At 35.1% G+C, this 16,215-nt stretch overlaps 1 protein-coding gene and 1 long non-coding RNA gene across 9 annotated transcripts in view; one reads left to right on the plus strand and one right to left on the minus strand.

Annotated features, from left to right (window-relative positions):
* LOC111091160 overlaps positions 1-16,215 on the plus strand; it is a 129,640-nt gene that overhangs the window by 50,440 nt on the left and 62,985 nt on the right. The gene's annotated exons all lie outside the window — the stretch shown is intronic.
* DPP10 (dipeptidyl peptidase like 10) overlaps positions 1-16,215 on the minus strand; it is a 1,276,525-nt gene that overhangs the window by 42,652 nt on the left and 1,217,658 nt on the right. For all 5 annotated transcript variants that reach the window (XM_038564992.1, XM_038564993.1, XM_038564994.1 and 2 more), the window contains 4 exons: positions 14,005-14,096; positions 13,582-13,629; positions 10,361-10,482; positions 9,052-9,099 (listed from right to left, as the gene is read on the minus strand). In XM_038564992.1, coding sequence (XP_038420920.1) covers positions 9,052-9,099; positions 10,361-10,482; positions 13,582-13,629; positions 14,005-14,096 — 310 coding nt within the window. The remainder of the gene's footprint in view (positions 1-9,051; positions 9,100-10,360; positions 10,483-13,581; positions 13,630-14,004; positions 14,097-16,215) is intronic.

Genomic DNA, 16,215 nt, shown 5'->3' on the forward strand with positions numbered 1-16,215 from the left:
ATTATTCTTTGATCTATGTCTTATTTAGAAATGCAAATCTGATAGTAAAGCATTCTCAGCATTTTTTCTGTATTCTTTATTTTTCCTTCACTTTCGAAGGCTGTTTTCCAAGATCATTTATTCCAGGTTGAGGATTATGTTTTCTTTTCCATCATCATTTAATTAACTAACTTTAATTCCAGTATACTTAATATACAGTGTTAGTTGCAGGCATGCAATACAGTGATTCAGCAATTCTATACATTACTCAGTGCTCATCATGATAAGTGCACTCTTAATCCCCTTTGCCTGTTTCACCTACCCTCCCCCCAACCACTCTCTGGTAACCATGTTAATTTGTAGTTTTTATTTTTTTTCCTTTTTTTTTTTAAGATTTTATTTGCTTATTCATGAGACACAGAGAGAGAGAGAGAGAGAGGCCGAGACATAGGGAGAGGGAGAAGCAGGCTCCATGCAGGGAGCCCAACATGGGACTTGATCCCAGGTCTCCAGGACCACGCCCTGGACTGAAGGTGGCGCTATACCGCTGGGCCACCCAGGCTGCCCTATTTTGTTACTTAAATTCCACAGATGAGTGAAATTATATGGTATTAGTCTTTTTCTGACTGACTTCACTTAGCTTATATTCTCTAGATCCATCCATGTTGTTCCAAATGGCAAGATTTCATTCATTCTTTATGGCTGAATTATATTCCATAGTGTGTGTGTGTGTCTCATCTTCTTTATCCATTCATCTATTGATGAACACTGGGCTGCTTCCATAATTTGACTATTATAAATAATGCTGCAGTAAACATAGGGGTGCATATCGCCTTTCAAATTAGTGTTATATTCTTTGGATGAATATCCAATACTGTGACCACTGGACTCTCTGGTAGTTACATTTTTAATTTTTTTGAGGGATCTCCATACTGCTTTCCAGAGGGGCTGCAACAGTTTGCATTCCCATCAACAGTGCTTGAGGATTCCATTTTCTCCACACCTTTGCCAGTACTCAATGTTTCTTCTGCTGTTGATTTTGGCCATTCTGACAAGAAAGAAGTGATACCTCATTGTGGTTTTGATTTGCATTTCCCTTATAATGAGTGACGTTGAGCATCATTTCATGGGTCTGTTGACCATCTGGATGTCGTCTTTGGAGCAATTTCTATTATGTCTTCTGCCCAGTTTTTAATTGGGTTATTTGTTTTTGGGGTGATGAATTGTATCAATCTTTATATATTTTGGATACTAACCCTTTATCAGATGGGTCCTTTGCAAATATCTTTTTCCATTCTGTAGGTTGTCTTTTAGTTTTGTTGATGGTTTCTTTCGCTGTGTAGAAGCTTTTTATTTTGATGTAGTTCTAATAGTTCATCAATATTAATTTTGTTTATCTTTTGAAAGAACTAGCTCCTGGGAAACTTTTTATATCTCCTTCCAGTCTTAATAATAGCCTTGCTGGATGTTGCATTTTTTTTCTGCATACATTTTCCTTTCAGCATTTTGAATATATCATGTCATTCCCCTCTGACCTACAATGTTTCTTGCTGAAAATTCAACTGATAGCCTTATGGGATTTCCCTTGTATATAACTATTTTCTTTTCTTTTGCTGTTTTATTTTTCTCTTGCTGCTTTTAATATTCTCTCTTTATCACTACTTTTTGCCATTTCAATTACTTAGTGTCTTTGCTGTGGACCACCTTGGTTTGATTTAGTTCAAAGGGGGCTCTCTGTGCCTCTTGGATTTGGAGGCTGTTCCCTTCCCTAGATTGGGTAAGTTTTCAGCTATTATTCCTTCAGATAAATTTTCTACACCCTTTTCTCTTCTCCTGGGATCCCTATAATGTGAATGCTATTACACTTGATGTTAAGTCCATTCTGGTTTTGCATAACTTTTTTTTTTTCTATCACCAGATTAACTCAATTGCTTTCAATTACTCCATCCTCCAGGTCACTGATCTGTTCTTCTTCCTGTAGTCTACTATCTATTCCATCTAGTGTATTCTTAATTTCATTTATTGAGTTCATATCTGATTGTATTTTTTTCCTGTGTTTTCTCTTTAAGTTTTTCAATGATGTCCTCTAGTCTTTTCTTAGGTCCAGTAAATATCTCATGATCATTACATTCTCTATCAGGTGTATTACTTTGGTCTGTTTCACTTAGGTCATTTGCTGTGATTTTGTTCTTTCATTTGTGACATACTTTCTTTTCTCCTTTTGTCTAAATCTTTGTGTTTGTTTCTGTATGGTAGGAAAGTCAGCTACATCTCCTGCCTTACGAAAAGGAGATGTGTAGTGCCCTGCAGTGCAGCGTCCCTTGTTCACCAGAACCTGGTGCTTCAAAGGTGATTCCTATGTGTGTTGCTTGTGCCCTGCTGTTGTGGCTGAGCTGCTTTTGCCTTCCATCCAGTCATCTGCAATGGCTCTTTTTTTGCCTGTTATCAGCCGTGTTTGTTCTCTTTTGTGCTGTGGGCCAAGCTTGGACTACCTTGGGGTTGAGTTGCATCAGACCAACCATTTGCCTGAGTAAACATTAGCTCCAGAATGCAGGACACTTTATTCGTTTTGTCCCCTGAGAAGCTTCTGTTGGTGAATGGAGCCTGTAGTCAGACCAGGGGTCTGTACCTTGCCCACTGCTCAGGCCACAGCTGAAGTGGTGTATGTAGTTATCCTCCCCTGTTCCTGAGCCAGTTTGCAGTGATGCTGCCTCCTGTTGGGGTTGTTTGCACATTGCCAGGCTTTGGATGGGCTCTGGCCAAGAAGATGTTGGAGGGGTTGGCTCTGCTAAGGGATCCAAAGATGTGTGTGGAGGGGAGGTGCAGTGGTGTTGCCAAGGTTTGTTTGCACTTGTCCTCTAGAGGAGGGGATTTGCATTCACTAGGACTAAGACCAGCCAGGCTGGAGAGGGCAGATTTGAAGTGCAGGGAGTGAGGGAGGTGCAAGATTTGCAGTGTTAGCAAGTGACAAGTGTCTGGGCCTCTCTGGTTCCTGCAGGTGGCCATGTGTTTATGCTGGATGGTGGGGGCAGATATAGTGCCCACCAGCTCCTTTGTTTCTGAAGAAGTCTTTTAAGGATCCCTGCCCTTCCATCATACTCCTGAGGTTAGTAAAGCAAGCTCCTTTCTGTATGCCCCAGGCATTTTTCAAACTGCTGCTTCTATGCTGTATCTCTGCAGACCATGGTTTGTTGTGCTGCTGTCTATTTAAGGGTGGGGACTCAGTTTCCTCTTGCCCTACAGGTTTTCCCAATACTGAGCCCATTCATTTTTCAAGTTTCAGGTTTTGAGTCCCATTGGTTTTAAGAACTCATGAAATTCAGCCCCTCTGGCTTTCAAAGCCAAATGTTATGGGAACTTGTCTTCCCTGTGTGGGCTCCCCAGTGGGAGAGTGTTTCTCTCTCCTCTCCAGTCCAGCAGCTTCCCACCCTCCCACAGACAGTCCCAAGTTTCCCTTTAGTTGTAGAATTTGTTTTCCTCGTCTTCTTGTCATTTTCTAGGTTATTTACACTGATGTGTTATCTAGTTGTGTTCCTGGGATGAGGCGTGCTTTGTGTTGTCCTATTCTGCTGTCTTCTCTGAAATTCTTTCATCATCATATTAAAGATTTTGCTCTATTTTTAGTTTTTTTTTTTTTCTCTTATGATGAGACCTCTGAGCCAAGTAATTCTTGGCTTCACTACCATGTATGTAATGTGTAGATATATAGGAATCTTCTTATTTTTGATGATTTAAGGTTTCATTTTGTTTTTATTTATTTTTTTTTTTTTAATTTTTATTTATTTATGATAGTCACAGAGAGAGAAAGAGAGGCAGAGACACAGGCAGAGGGAGAAGCAGGCTCCATGCACCGGGAACCCGATGTGGGATTCGATCCGGGGTCTCCGGGATCACGCCCTGGGCCAAAGGCAGGCGCCAAACCGCTGCGCCACCCAGGGATCCCTCATTTTGTTTTTAAATCACCTTTTCCATCTGCTTGAGATCTGACAATTTTATACTTTTCATGTTATTTGGCCTTGGCATTATCTCATCAAATATTTCTTAAATGCCTCCCCTTTTGACTTTAGTTAAAAACATCATATATATATTGGCCTATATTAACTTAGGCTCTGTTCATTTTTTTTTCATTCTTTTTCTTTCTGTATCTGGAAGTTTCTATTGATAATGTTTCAAGTTCACTGATCTGTTTTCTGTAGTGTCTAATTTGCTTTTAGTATTTTCCAGTGAAGTTTTTATTTCAGATATTTACGTTCATGAAGTTCCTTTAAAAAATACTCCACTTTTATTCATACTGCATTCATTTTTTCTTGATCTTCAAAATCATATTTATAATAGCTGCTTTATTATTTTTGCCAGAAGGCTCCATCTATCTCATTTCTGAGTCTGTCTCTATTTACACTAGCTTTTTTCCCAGTTGAGTCACATTTTCTAGCTTCCTCACACACCCAGTAATATTTTATTGGATTCTGATGATTGTAATATTTATAATGTTTTGGATTTTGTTCTATTTTTTTTAAGATTTTATTTATTTATTCATAAGAGACACAGGCAGAGGGAAAAGCAGGCTCATGCCGGGAGCCCGATGTGGGACTCGATCCTGGGACTCCAGGATCACGCCCTTGGCCGAAGGCAGGCACCAAACCTCTGAGCCACCCAGGGATCCCCCATTTGTTTTGTATTTAGAGGAAGCCAATGTCACCTGATATTTTCTAACTACAATGAAGAGAGTTTTTGGAAGAATTCATCTTATTTAATTTTTACCTTTATACCTCTAACTGCAGATCATATTCTTGGTTGTTTTTTTTTTTAAACAAATTTATCTAAAATGATTAACTGAAAATGAATAGATACAGCCAGAGGCACCAATATGAGTATGATATACTAATAAATTTCTCATGGTTTCTCTTATCAAATGTCAGGGGCAAAAAATAAACCTAATTACATATCAACTAATTACATGAATGTAGGGGCAGTTGAGAAATTTTTACTTCTAAATCAAAGGCTACTTATTTACTCATGGGGAAAAAATTAATCCATGTCACAAGGAAATATATTTGAGGAAGAGAAAGATAGGAAATAGTAAAGCTATTTTGAAAATATTAAGAACAGATAGCTTTTATTTCATGATAAATTCACAAAACACATGCAATACACAGTTTTTGGTGAAATAATGTGGAGAGGAGGAAATGTTAAGACACAATTTTAAGCATGGAATTGAAGAGAAGAAAATGAAATTGAACAGAAAGTAGAAGAGTAAAGAAGGATGAGAATAAGATGGGATAGAGAAAAAGGAAACAGGCATATATACAAAATTAAGGAGAAAGAAAATGGTAATAATATGAGACAAAGGACTTTTGAAATATTAACTAAGTAAAATTTTGCATATTTATACTTTGTCTCAACTCACTGAGCATTTTAATGAAGGGTTTCTTTTTCATTAAAAAAGTAATATATGAAAAAAAAAAGTAATGCGTGTTCATTGTAGAACATGAAGCAAATACTCGAGAATAAAGAACAAAAGTCACCTGGAAGGCTGCTAGGCAAATGCATGAATTTTAACAATTGCGAGTATTATTTTCTTAAAATTTTAGATGCATTTTTCAAACAGTTTTGTTAGAGTGGTATAAACATTTGGAGCCCTGATCACTTAGAACTATAGCTTAAACATTTTTGTAAACATTTTTTTTAATCCAAGTAGGAAACTGATGGTGACTTTGTCAGAATAATAACAATTTAATAAAGAACTATTTACAAATATATGAACAGTGGGTGGGAGTTCATAAGGGGCAGTCCAGTAATCCAGGGCTTAGGACAGTGGCCTTGCCTGCAGGTCAAGAGCAGTAAGCAGTGATAGTTGAGTGAGAGAGAGGGATCCATGGTGACCTTCAGCTAGGAATCCTGGCAACCTGGGGTAACTCCACAGGGATAGATAGAGAACACTGGAAGAATAGATACTCTAAAACTACTTTTCTCTGTCTCTTCAGTTACTCACAGGATTCATTTTAGCTAGAACCTAACTGGCAGCCAAATGGTAACAGAACCTAAGTCATCTCTATAGGTTGGAGTGACTAAAGGGGGAAAATGAGATCCAGAGGTTCTGGAAAGATAAATAGAAGATATTCAAGCACTAATTAATATTTCATTAAAGTCATTTACAGATCCCCCTCTTTTTATCATTTGTGTTTTTTTCATTATCATCACCAGTGCTGTGTTAGATTTTCTCTATTTAGAATTACTTCCTCAGTATAAACCATTAAGAGGAAAAATACCAGGTAAATAAGTATAAAAGATTGAAGGCTTAGGACTTATTTTTTTCAAGAGATTGCTATAATTTATATTTCTACCTGCAAGTTATGAGAGCCTTACTGCATTGTATCCTTATTAGCAATGTAAATTTTTTGGTACTAGTAATTTGTTTGGCAAATTACATGGCAATGTTTTACTCTGCATTTCTTTGGTATCTATTGGGTTTAAAGGTTTCCATATTCGTTAAATATTTTCGTCTTTCTTTCTTAAATTTTCTTTTCATACTCTATTTTACTTCATGTGGCCCCCAAATGCATTACAATTCATTCATTAGTGTAACAAAGATTAATCCAAGATCCACTAACCAAAAGATTTACTTGAAACTGAATATAAGTTTTAGCTCAATAAATGTCTTTTAAAAGGAAAATTAAGCACCTGGCCACTGCTCACTTTGTTTTTCTTGACCCTGAGATGATCGTAATTGGCTTATAAATGGGAAAATTAGAAAGATAAATGTTTCATTATTTGCAGCAGAAATTACTAGAAAACAACACTGCTTTGTAACAGTAGAATAAAGTTAATTAAAATCAGATTGGAAATCTTTAAAAAGTTATTTTGGCAGAATATGCAATATAACAGGAATAGTTCCCGTTTATTCAGTGCATCCTGTGTTGTAAATACATCTCAAAATTCATTTGCTGATTTGCCTACAAGGAAATTGATCCTATGATCTATTGCTTTGTCTCAGATCTCACAAAAGGTATGCAATAAAATCATTTTATATACTGATTTTTTTTAATCAGTAAAATTCAACCTTCTATCTTATCCAATATACTGTTTTATTATTGTTGCTGTTAATTTTAATACTGAATAGACTAATTTGCTTACCACAACTTCTTTAAGGTTCATACTGATAGGGGAGTACATCATTTACTTTCTATGTCTTTCCAACCACACAAAACTCCATCACAAATTGAGCAATTTTGTCTTTTTTTCTAAACAGGGAGGAAGTCTCCATATGTTGGTATTTGGAGAATATGAATGGTCTTTCTCTGTTCTCTAAAAATAACATTACATTGTGCTTCAACATTACAGTCTTATGCCTGCATCTCCATTAAGTCAAGGCATATGAATAAAACTTCTTAAATACGAGATATGAAAGATAAAAACAGAATAAGTTGCCATCATACAGTAGTGATAATGAGTTAAGGAAGCCGAAAGGAATCAATTTTAGAAAGGCTGTGTCTCTGTTGTTTTTCTGCTAGGCCCCATTTCTGTATTTTACCTCTGAACAGCCAAAGAAGCTATGTTCCCACTTCAAGGGGAAAGCAAAAATCATTAATCATTCTCTTGAGTTTTTTCCCAGGCCCCAAACACATAATAGCATCAAACATGTTCCAGGACATTAGCTTCAAACAAACTTCCACTGACACTAGCACCAATACATCCTATTATTCATCTGTCATCACCTTTGATTGGACCCTACCCTGGATTCCTAAAGGAACACATATTCCTAGATCCTTTTCCAATATAAACCCCTAACCCCAAGCAATGATGACTCATTCTCCTTTCCAAGTCTCCTAGACACTCTGTCTGCTATTTCTACTTACACTATTCAATAAACTCTGTTTTCACTTTCACTGAATCACATTTGATGTCTATCCTGTGTGAAACCAAGGACCCTCTTCGCTGGTCCTGCAGGACCTTCCTCTAGCCTGCTTTCATCAATTACAAATACTATTCTGGAGTCAGACTATCTCATATGATTCCTGGCTCTGATATCCATTAGTACGAATTAGGCAAGTTATTTAACCTCCCTGTGACTCAGTTTCCTCATCTTTAGAAGAAGATAATAAAATTAACTATGTCAGGATGAGTTCTGAGAATTAAGTTCATAAATATAGCCTCATTTGTTAGATCATGGCAGCCTAATGTAAATCTTCAGAGCATAAGAGTATTGATTTAGGGAAGCCCGGGTGGCTCAGCAGTTTAGCACTGCCCAGGGCATGATCCTGGAGACCTAGGATCGAATCCTATGTCAGGCTACCTGCATGGAGCCTGCTTCTCCCTCTGCCTGTGTCTCCCCCCACACTCCTCTCTGTCTCTCTCATGAATAAATAAGAATCTTCAAAAAAGTACTGATTAAATAAAATTGAAAGAAGGAAAAGAAACATGGAAGAAAAGAAGGCAGGAAGCAATCTGGCTATTCATTTTTAAGATTACTTCAACCACTTATTTACTTACATGTTCCACTATAATGTCATAAACACACCAACCATATTTTCTAGCAGTGTCCACCCAACCTGTTATATTGCTTGATGAAGTAGGGGCTCACTTAACAGATGATGAACAGTTAAATACATAAAAGAAAAATGAATATATAAGACAATGAAGCCCTGGATATGTCCAACAAATAGGATAGAAAAATATAAAATAATATACTTTTCATATTTTTCACAAAGTACACAGAAGCATTGGAGGAATAACCTATAGGAGGCCCAGGGAAATATGAATCAGAGTCCTAAAGGGCCAGTAGGCTGAAATGTACCTAAATGAGCCTCATCAACCAGTCCTCATTCAATTTAGATACAGTAGACATCCAGATCCAGGCATATAAGATCCAATTCCAACTGTAACATGGCTCAAATGACTTGCTTTACTATTTCTCTTACATAACCAAGGTCAAGTTGATGGTACCTACACATCTCCCTCCATGTTGGAAACTCCTTTGAAAAAGATTTTATAAGAATATGGCACTCAGAATAAAGAATACCTAAGACCAATGCCCACCATGACTATCCCTCATTGTCATGTGTGTGTACTTACTTGCTGGGTTTTCTGTGCTATGTAGACTGACCACTGGGACACCTGGGCCTGGATTTTAAAAACAAATATATATTTAAAAAATGTATAAATATTTGAAAGACATCTAAGTAATAATTATTGGAAAGGCTATGTGACAGTTATTTTTTTCAAATTGAAGCATTTCATAGTTAAAAACATAATTAAACAGAAACCAGGTAACTAGATTTCATTTCTATCTATGCATATTATATTCAGAAAATAACATATGGGGAAATAAACCATTTGCAGAGATTATTAAGATCTCCACTTCTATAATTGTATGGTACTCAATTTTATGCTCCTTACTGTCTATTTCACCTTACTCTCTTTCATAGAGTAGTCACTGACGTTCAGAAAGCAGATTCATGACCCCATGACCCCTCATTAGTTCATCCAAGATTAAATTCTATTTACTACTCAACCAAGGAAGATGAATACATGGAGAGAAATATCGGTTCTAATTAATTATATATCAATTGAAAAAAAAAAACATTAACTGGAGTCATGAAATATTTCAAATATACTAGTTAACTCAGTATAGCCATGTTATCTTGAAACTTTACTCCTCTAAGGAACTATATCTAGATGTCTAATAGTTTTTTCCTGGTGCCATCAAACACTTACTTTTTGATATCTAGAGAAAAAAAGAACACTAAAAAGAGCAAAGTGTTCTATTCCTCAGGGTTTCTTAAGAACAGGACAGCTTCAGGTACCACTTAGAGCAAAAGCACTCAGTCTATCACAATATAAGGGATACATTTCTTCCATTCCATCTCTAGGAAATTAAATATCTACTTAAGAGGCAATGATTCCTATCAGTATAACCTGATATACCATACAAATATATAAGACATAAGTACTTTTACCAAGTAGAAGTAATTGAGGTGAATGTAATCTTTTAGAATGGAAGGGTGCTAGACCCACCCAGGCAATTACTCTAGATCCCCAATCTCTTAACAACCAAGCTATTATTTTAATAAGAGGACTTTTTTTTTTTCTAAAGACTAGGTAAATTAGTTTATTGTTGTAGCATGACTTGGCTGATGTAAATGTTTATTCACTTTTTTTAAAGGTTCACTCTCAAACAGCCTTTATTGATCATGAGTAAATGTTGGTTTCAAATTTCATTTTCTAAATGAAGATATAATTTATAGCTCAGTAAATTCATAATTTACAACTTAACAGAAACATACATTTAGAATATCAAATCATAGCTAGAGAAAAATAGTTACTCATGATAGTAATAGATACTGGTCAAATAAAGTAAATTTCATCAGAAATCATGTATTACCTTTACAGAGTAATAAGAAATGTTGATTCATAGGACTAAAACTGGCATCAAAATATGTACATTGTTCTTTCATAAAATTACATGAAATGCATTGACGATTCAATAGTCCTTCAGTAGACGCACTGGAGAAAGAAAAAGAAAATTAGAAATGGTACTATTCCAAGTACTTAAATGTATGGCATCAATATTTAAATATTAAACTGAGGAATTACAGCATTATTTATGTTGCATTTTGTAAATGATGACTTATCATATAAATGCAAAGTCAATTTCTTTTTTTCCCTTTTTTCAAAGTCAATTTCTATTAATGTTAAAACATACACATTTTTCTCCTCTAATAAAATTAAAATTATGTACACCTGTATGCATATATAATGTATGTATGTTTATAACCAAGGAACTGATTTCTACAGGACTCCATGTAACTTATTCTTATCTATCTTTTCTCTATAGATATTCCTTTATAAAATTGTAAAAGGAATTGCCCACAGATGGGCATAACTCACCATGAATAAAAATTGAAAGAACTAATAACATGCTTTCACAAATCACACAAAGAATCAAGCTCATGATTTCCTAAATTCAGTGTTCTAAACCGTGGAATTTGCTATCAGTGTCAGATTTTTCCCACTAAATAAATGCACTGAAAATATTTGCCTTATATACTTGCACTGAAATTTTTGATAGTTATTTTTGTATGATAATGTTAATGATCATATATAATTTGAGACATCAGAGAGGTATGTAAAGAAAACAATCCCTTTATTTTACAAATAATGATGCTTAAAGTCAGAGTGATTGAGCTATTTACTCAAGGTTAAATATCCTACATGGAATCATTTATTTTATAAATAGAGTTGAATCATAAATTGTGCAAACAGATGAAAATGCTGGTGAAGAAGTATCTTAAACTTGGATAAAATACTCTCAATTTCATTTTGAAAAGAAACATGATTTTGGCTATACATTTGTAAATGAATCCTAGCCATTTTGGTGTTCAGTATGCCGCAGGCATGGTGTTGGGAACAGGGGTATTCACATGGGTAACAGAAGCATTAGAAGCAATTGAGGATAAATGTTAAGTATCCTTGATAAATTCACAATTTCACATTTGAAGCATTCTGAACTTGTTACAATCCAAAATTTTCCTTTACTGATCAAGCAATTAATATACACTAAGCATTTCAACACATTAACCATTTTACCTTTACTTACAAGGTAATCATACCTATTTTCTCTTTAAAGTTGCTGTATGTGTGTATATACATATGCACGTGCACACACACACCATAGCACTTGCCACTTTAATCATTCTTAAGTGTACAGGTCAATGTCATTAATTATATTCAGTGTTGTGTAAGAATCTCCAAAGAGAGGCTAAGAATGTATGCTAGTTGTCTACAGATACTTAAGTGACATAACTAGAGTTTAAAACCTTTTATCAAAAAAAAAAAAAAAAACACACACACAACTATCTCTCTACTCTTTCCTATACTTTTTCAGGTTCAAGTTCCTCAGAGATTTGATGCTATTTTCTCATTAGATTATGAAATTACTGAAATAAAGAAATGCACATTTTGAGACAAAATTCTGAACTATGGCAGCAGTTGTGTTTATGCAGGGGTATCTCATCCCATACATTTAGTAAACCAATGATGATTTTTATGACCTGGAAAAGACAATGAATGAGTTTTCTGGGTTATACACTATTGTTAGCCATAATAGTCAAGCCAACTGGCATTTGCTGAGCTATTGAAGGGGAAATTTATTGGTACTACATTTTGTTTATAACACAGCCTGCTCCATTAGTACAGTTCATAGATATGCTGACTCTTCTGCTCAGTCACTAGAATGTGAAGACAAGCACACAAATCTAAGAAGTCATTTTGATTCAAATCACATTCTAGGCTAATAAAGGGAAGACAGATTGAGATAGTTCCATTGGCTAAAATTGTCCAAGTGTAATCTTCTGACATTATCACTTTTCTTTAAGAGTTTCATAAAATGAGAAAAATAAAACCGATCAAGTAGTTTCATGACCTTAAAAAATAGTTCAGGACTACTAGTACCAACCAGAGTATATGTTTCAAGATAGGCATTCGATCACCAAAAAGAACAACAACAAAAAAAGTAAACAGTACTTTAATCAAGAACTTTAAACCAAAATTAGAATCAGTCTCTAAATAAATAGCTGTTCTCCCTTTGGAAGTCATTGAGAATATGGGTTCTGGACTCTGAGAAAAACAAAACATCCAAAAACTGAATATAGAAATCATATACTGGGAGAGGTGATAAAATGAGACACTTGATTCAGATGAAAGCAACTGATGCATAAATAAGAGTGGTGAATCGAGGGAGTTTAGGGTGCTTTAAACATACATTCTTACTCTCAAAGGAAAGTCTACGCCATTGGGTATGAATCAGTGGTGAAACTTCTTCAAACATGAAGAATTTCTACTGAGAATATGCCATGGCAGTTTTGACACTTTAAAAATGGATCTGTGAAATGGAAATTAGAAAGTGTATATAAAGTCTAGAATTAATAAGTTGCTTGCCAGACAAAAATAAAAGTCATTCTTGTGAGGTCCTGGTGAAAGCTTTCTGAGTGAGGAAACAATTTAATACTAAAAAGGTATGACCTTAAGTATCTTTAATGAATATAAACTTTCCATCTCGGAAAATTGGGCAGATGAAATATTTCCCATCTAATGCTTTATTTTAGTAAGCAACGAGCGTCCCTGTCTTCAATAGCAATCTTACTAGGTTTTACACACTATGGGGGGTGGGGAGGGGGAGAAAAAAATTTTCCCTTGATCCACTCTTCTAAGTAGTCACAATGGTTTTATTTTGTTTGGGAATAAATTACTGGTATACAGTATTAATGCATTGAAAATGAAAAATGAGGCTTAGCAGAAGAAAAGTCCACTGAGGAAAATACGTAAATGCCTATGATGTGGGCAATTGAGAGAAGCAAGCCTTAAAATAAAAAGGTATTTTGAGACTGTGAAAGCAGGTAAGGAAAAGAAGTAAAGCTAGATGGTTTTCCCCTCAAGTCCAACCCTGCAGGCTCACAAAGGTTCAGAGCTGAGAAAATGGTTCAAGAGTGTGAGATTTTTGTCATGTCAAAAATGAAACTTCAGATTTTCCCATCCTATCATTAATCTGCGTAGATGGCCATTGAGAAATCAACCTATACAGGGCAATCCTTCCACCTTGCTTACCTGTACAGCTGCCTCCCTCTGGGAGAAGTCTCCGTGCTCAGAAAGTAACTGTCCAGGAAAGAAAACAACACAAACATCAGGCACAGATCAATTTTTGCCAGGCTGGGTTTTCATTTGAATTTTCAAACTGCCAAAGAACAGGCAAGAGCTGTTTCATTATTCAACCACAGAACTTTGGTCCATTTGGGAAACACATCTTTTTTTCTTAAAGACGTCTGAGGGTGTGTGCACGTATCTGTGTAAGTGTGTCCGTGCAAGTGTGTCCCTGGATAAAGATAGGGAGACTCTTTAAAAGAAAAGTTGTTCTTTACACAGCTGGACTGTCTGGACTAGGACCACAGTAAGCAAAACGTAAATCTGGCAGAAAAAATTGCATTTGACAGCCCTGACTTGCAACCTGACTAGAGAACCAAAAACGCTCACATTTTTTGAGTAGTTTCATCGTATGCCAAGATCTTTATCACTTCCCAGTTTCCTGATGTCAGATGCCGCACGGTAATTTGCTCACTTTTACTCTGCAAAGAAATAGAAAATATTGATTTCCTTTTTTTTTTTAAACAGCATCTCTCTGGTCAACACAAAAGTACTAACTGCCTGTGTCACTTTTAATTCTGTAATTCTCAGCTAACATTCAGTTTTTTGCTTTCAGTCTCAAGAATGCGCGCGCGCGCGCGCGCACACACACACACACACACACACACACACGCAAACATTGACCAGAGTAGGATAGTGCCTTTTCTCCTATACTGTAGGAAAACCATTCAGAAAACACCTCTGGGTGAGGCTTGCCTGTGCATCACTTTGACATGGGATGTCATTCTTGGAATTTGTTACAGACATAGGACTTTGGTAACTCTCATCTTGATGACTGGCAACTGCACAGTTTGGACGCCTTTAAATAAAACATTTCAAAACAAACTTTAAATAATTACTATTACATACTTTCAACTTTTACAGCATGTTTGTCACCTTAAGATTTGCTATTTTCCCACAATAACTTATCCCTGAGATTTATTCATATGAATGTTTGTAGCCATAGTTTGTTTTCACTGCTATATGGCATTTTATATGAAGATAGCATAATTTATGTCTTATCAACAGTTGAACATTTCCAAATCTTTGCTCTTAAAAACAAGTTGACTATGAACAGTTTTATTAATGTCTCCTGATGCACATGGCAGGGTTTTCTTGAGACAAACACCAAGAAATTGGGGACTGGTCATTAGTACAGATGTCTTCTACTTAAATAGGCAGTGAAAAAGTATTTTCCAAAGTTGTCCCTGTTTACAGTCTACTAGCAATATGAGTTTTCATTGCTCCACATCTTCATCACTGCTTTACCAACATTAATTTCCTCAGACTATTTAATTTTTTGTCAAACGAGTATGAAATTGTATCTCATTCATTTTATTGAGAAAATATAGAAACCTGTTGAAAGGCAGAATGGAAAGTACATGGATATCCATAAGATCATTTCCTAGGTTCACCAAACGTCAACATGTAGAGAATTTGTTGAGAATTTGTCCCCCCTCTTTTGTTGTTTGCTGAATCATTTAAAAGCTGCAAACATCAGGGTATTTTTGCCTAAATACTCAATATACATCTCTCAAGATTAAAACTATTTTCACATGTAAGCAAGTCACATATCACACCTATTAACATTAACAAAATCTAAATATATAGTCTATACTCTAATTTCCACAGCAATCCCAAGTAACCTAAATAACTATATATATTTCATATTTAAATGTACGTATATTTATGTATTTAGATAAAATAGATGTCTCAATCAAGCTTTACATATTATATTGGATTATCATCTCTTCAGTCTCAAAAGCATTTGTCTTCTTTGATTTCTACAATAATGGCCATTTTTTTAGACTCTTGGTCCAGTGATTTACAGAATGCTCAGCATTTTGGATTTGTCAGAAACTCAACTTATGACAGGTATACTGGTATAATTTCAGTTTGCATTTCTCTTAGGAAAAAAGTTGAACATCATATATATGTATGTATAGTACAACATATATATCATTTGCATAATTACCAGTGAGATTCAGTAATTATCTCTCTGCTAATGTTTGTCTATATTATCTATCAGATTTCTTTTGTGTTTTGGTCTTCTTTATTTTTTAAGAGCTTTTTACGTCTTTATTTATGTGAGCTTAAGATGCAAATATATTCTCCTGGTTTGTCGTCTTATGTTGACATTAGTTATAGTACATTTCTCACAAAAAATTTTTTTCTAATCTTTATGTAATCAAATTTACCATCATATTGTCTCTAGGTATTGGTGCATAGTTTAAAGGCTTTCTTCAAACTAAGGTTACAAATAATTTATTGATGTTTTCTCTTAGTACATGTAAGGTTTTATTTCTCAAAGTTAGATATCTGATCATTTTAGAATTATGGTGGTAGCATATATCTACTTTTATCTTTTTCCTAATGATATTCAATTTTTCCAAGACTACTTTATGAAAAAATTCATTTTTCCTGTACTTTGAAATGCCATCTTTATCAGATATATTAAATTTCCATATGTGTCTAAGCTGTCTATACTGTTTTATCTCTGTTAATTCATGTCGCAAAACCACACATTCTTAAATACAGATTTCTGTAACATGCATATTATTT

The sequence above is a fragment of the Canis lupus genome, chromosome 19 (genome assembly GCF_011100685.1).
Source record: "Canis lupus familiaris isolate Mischka breed German Shepherd chromosome 19, alternate assembly UU_Cfam_GSD_1.0, whole genome shotgun sequence".
Taxonomy (NCBI): domain Eukaryota; kingdom Metazoa; phylum Chordata; class Mammalia; order Carnivora; family Canidae; genus Canis; species Canis lupus.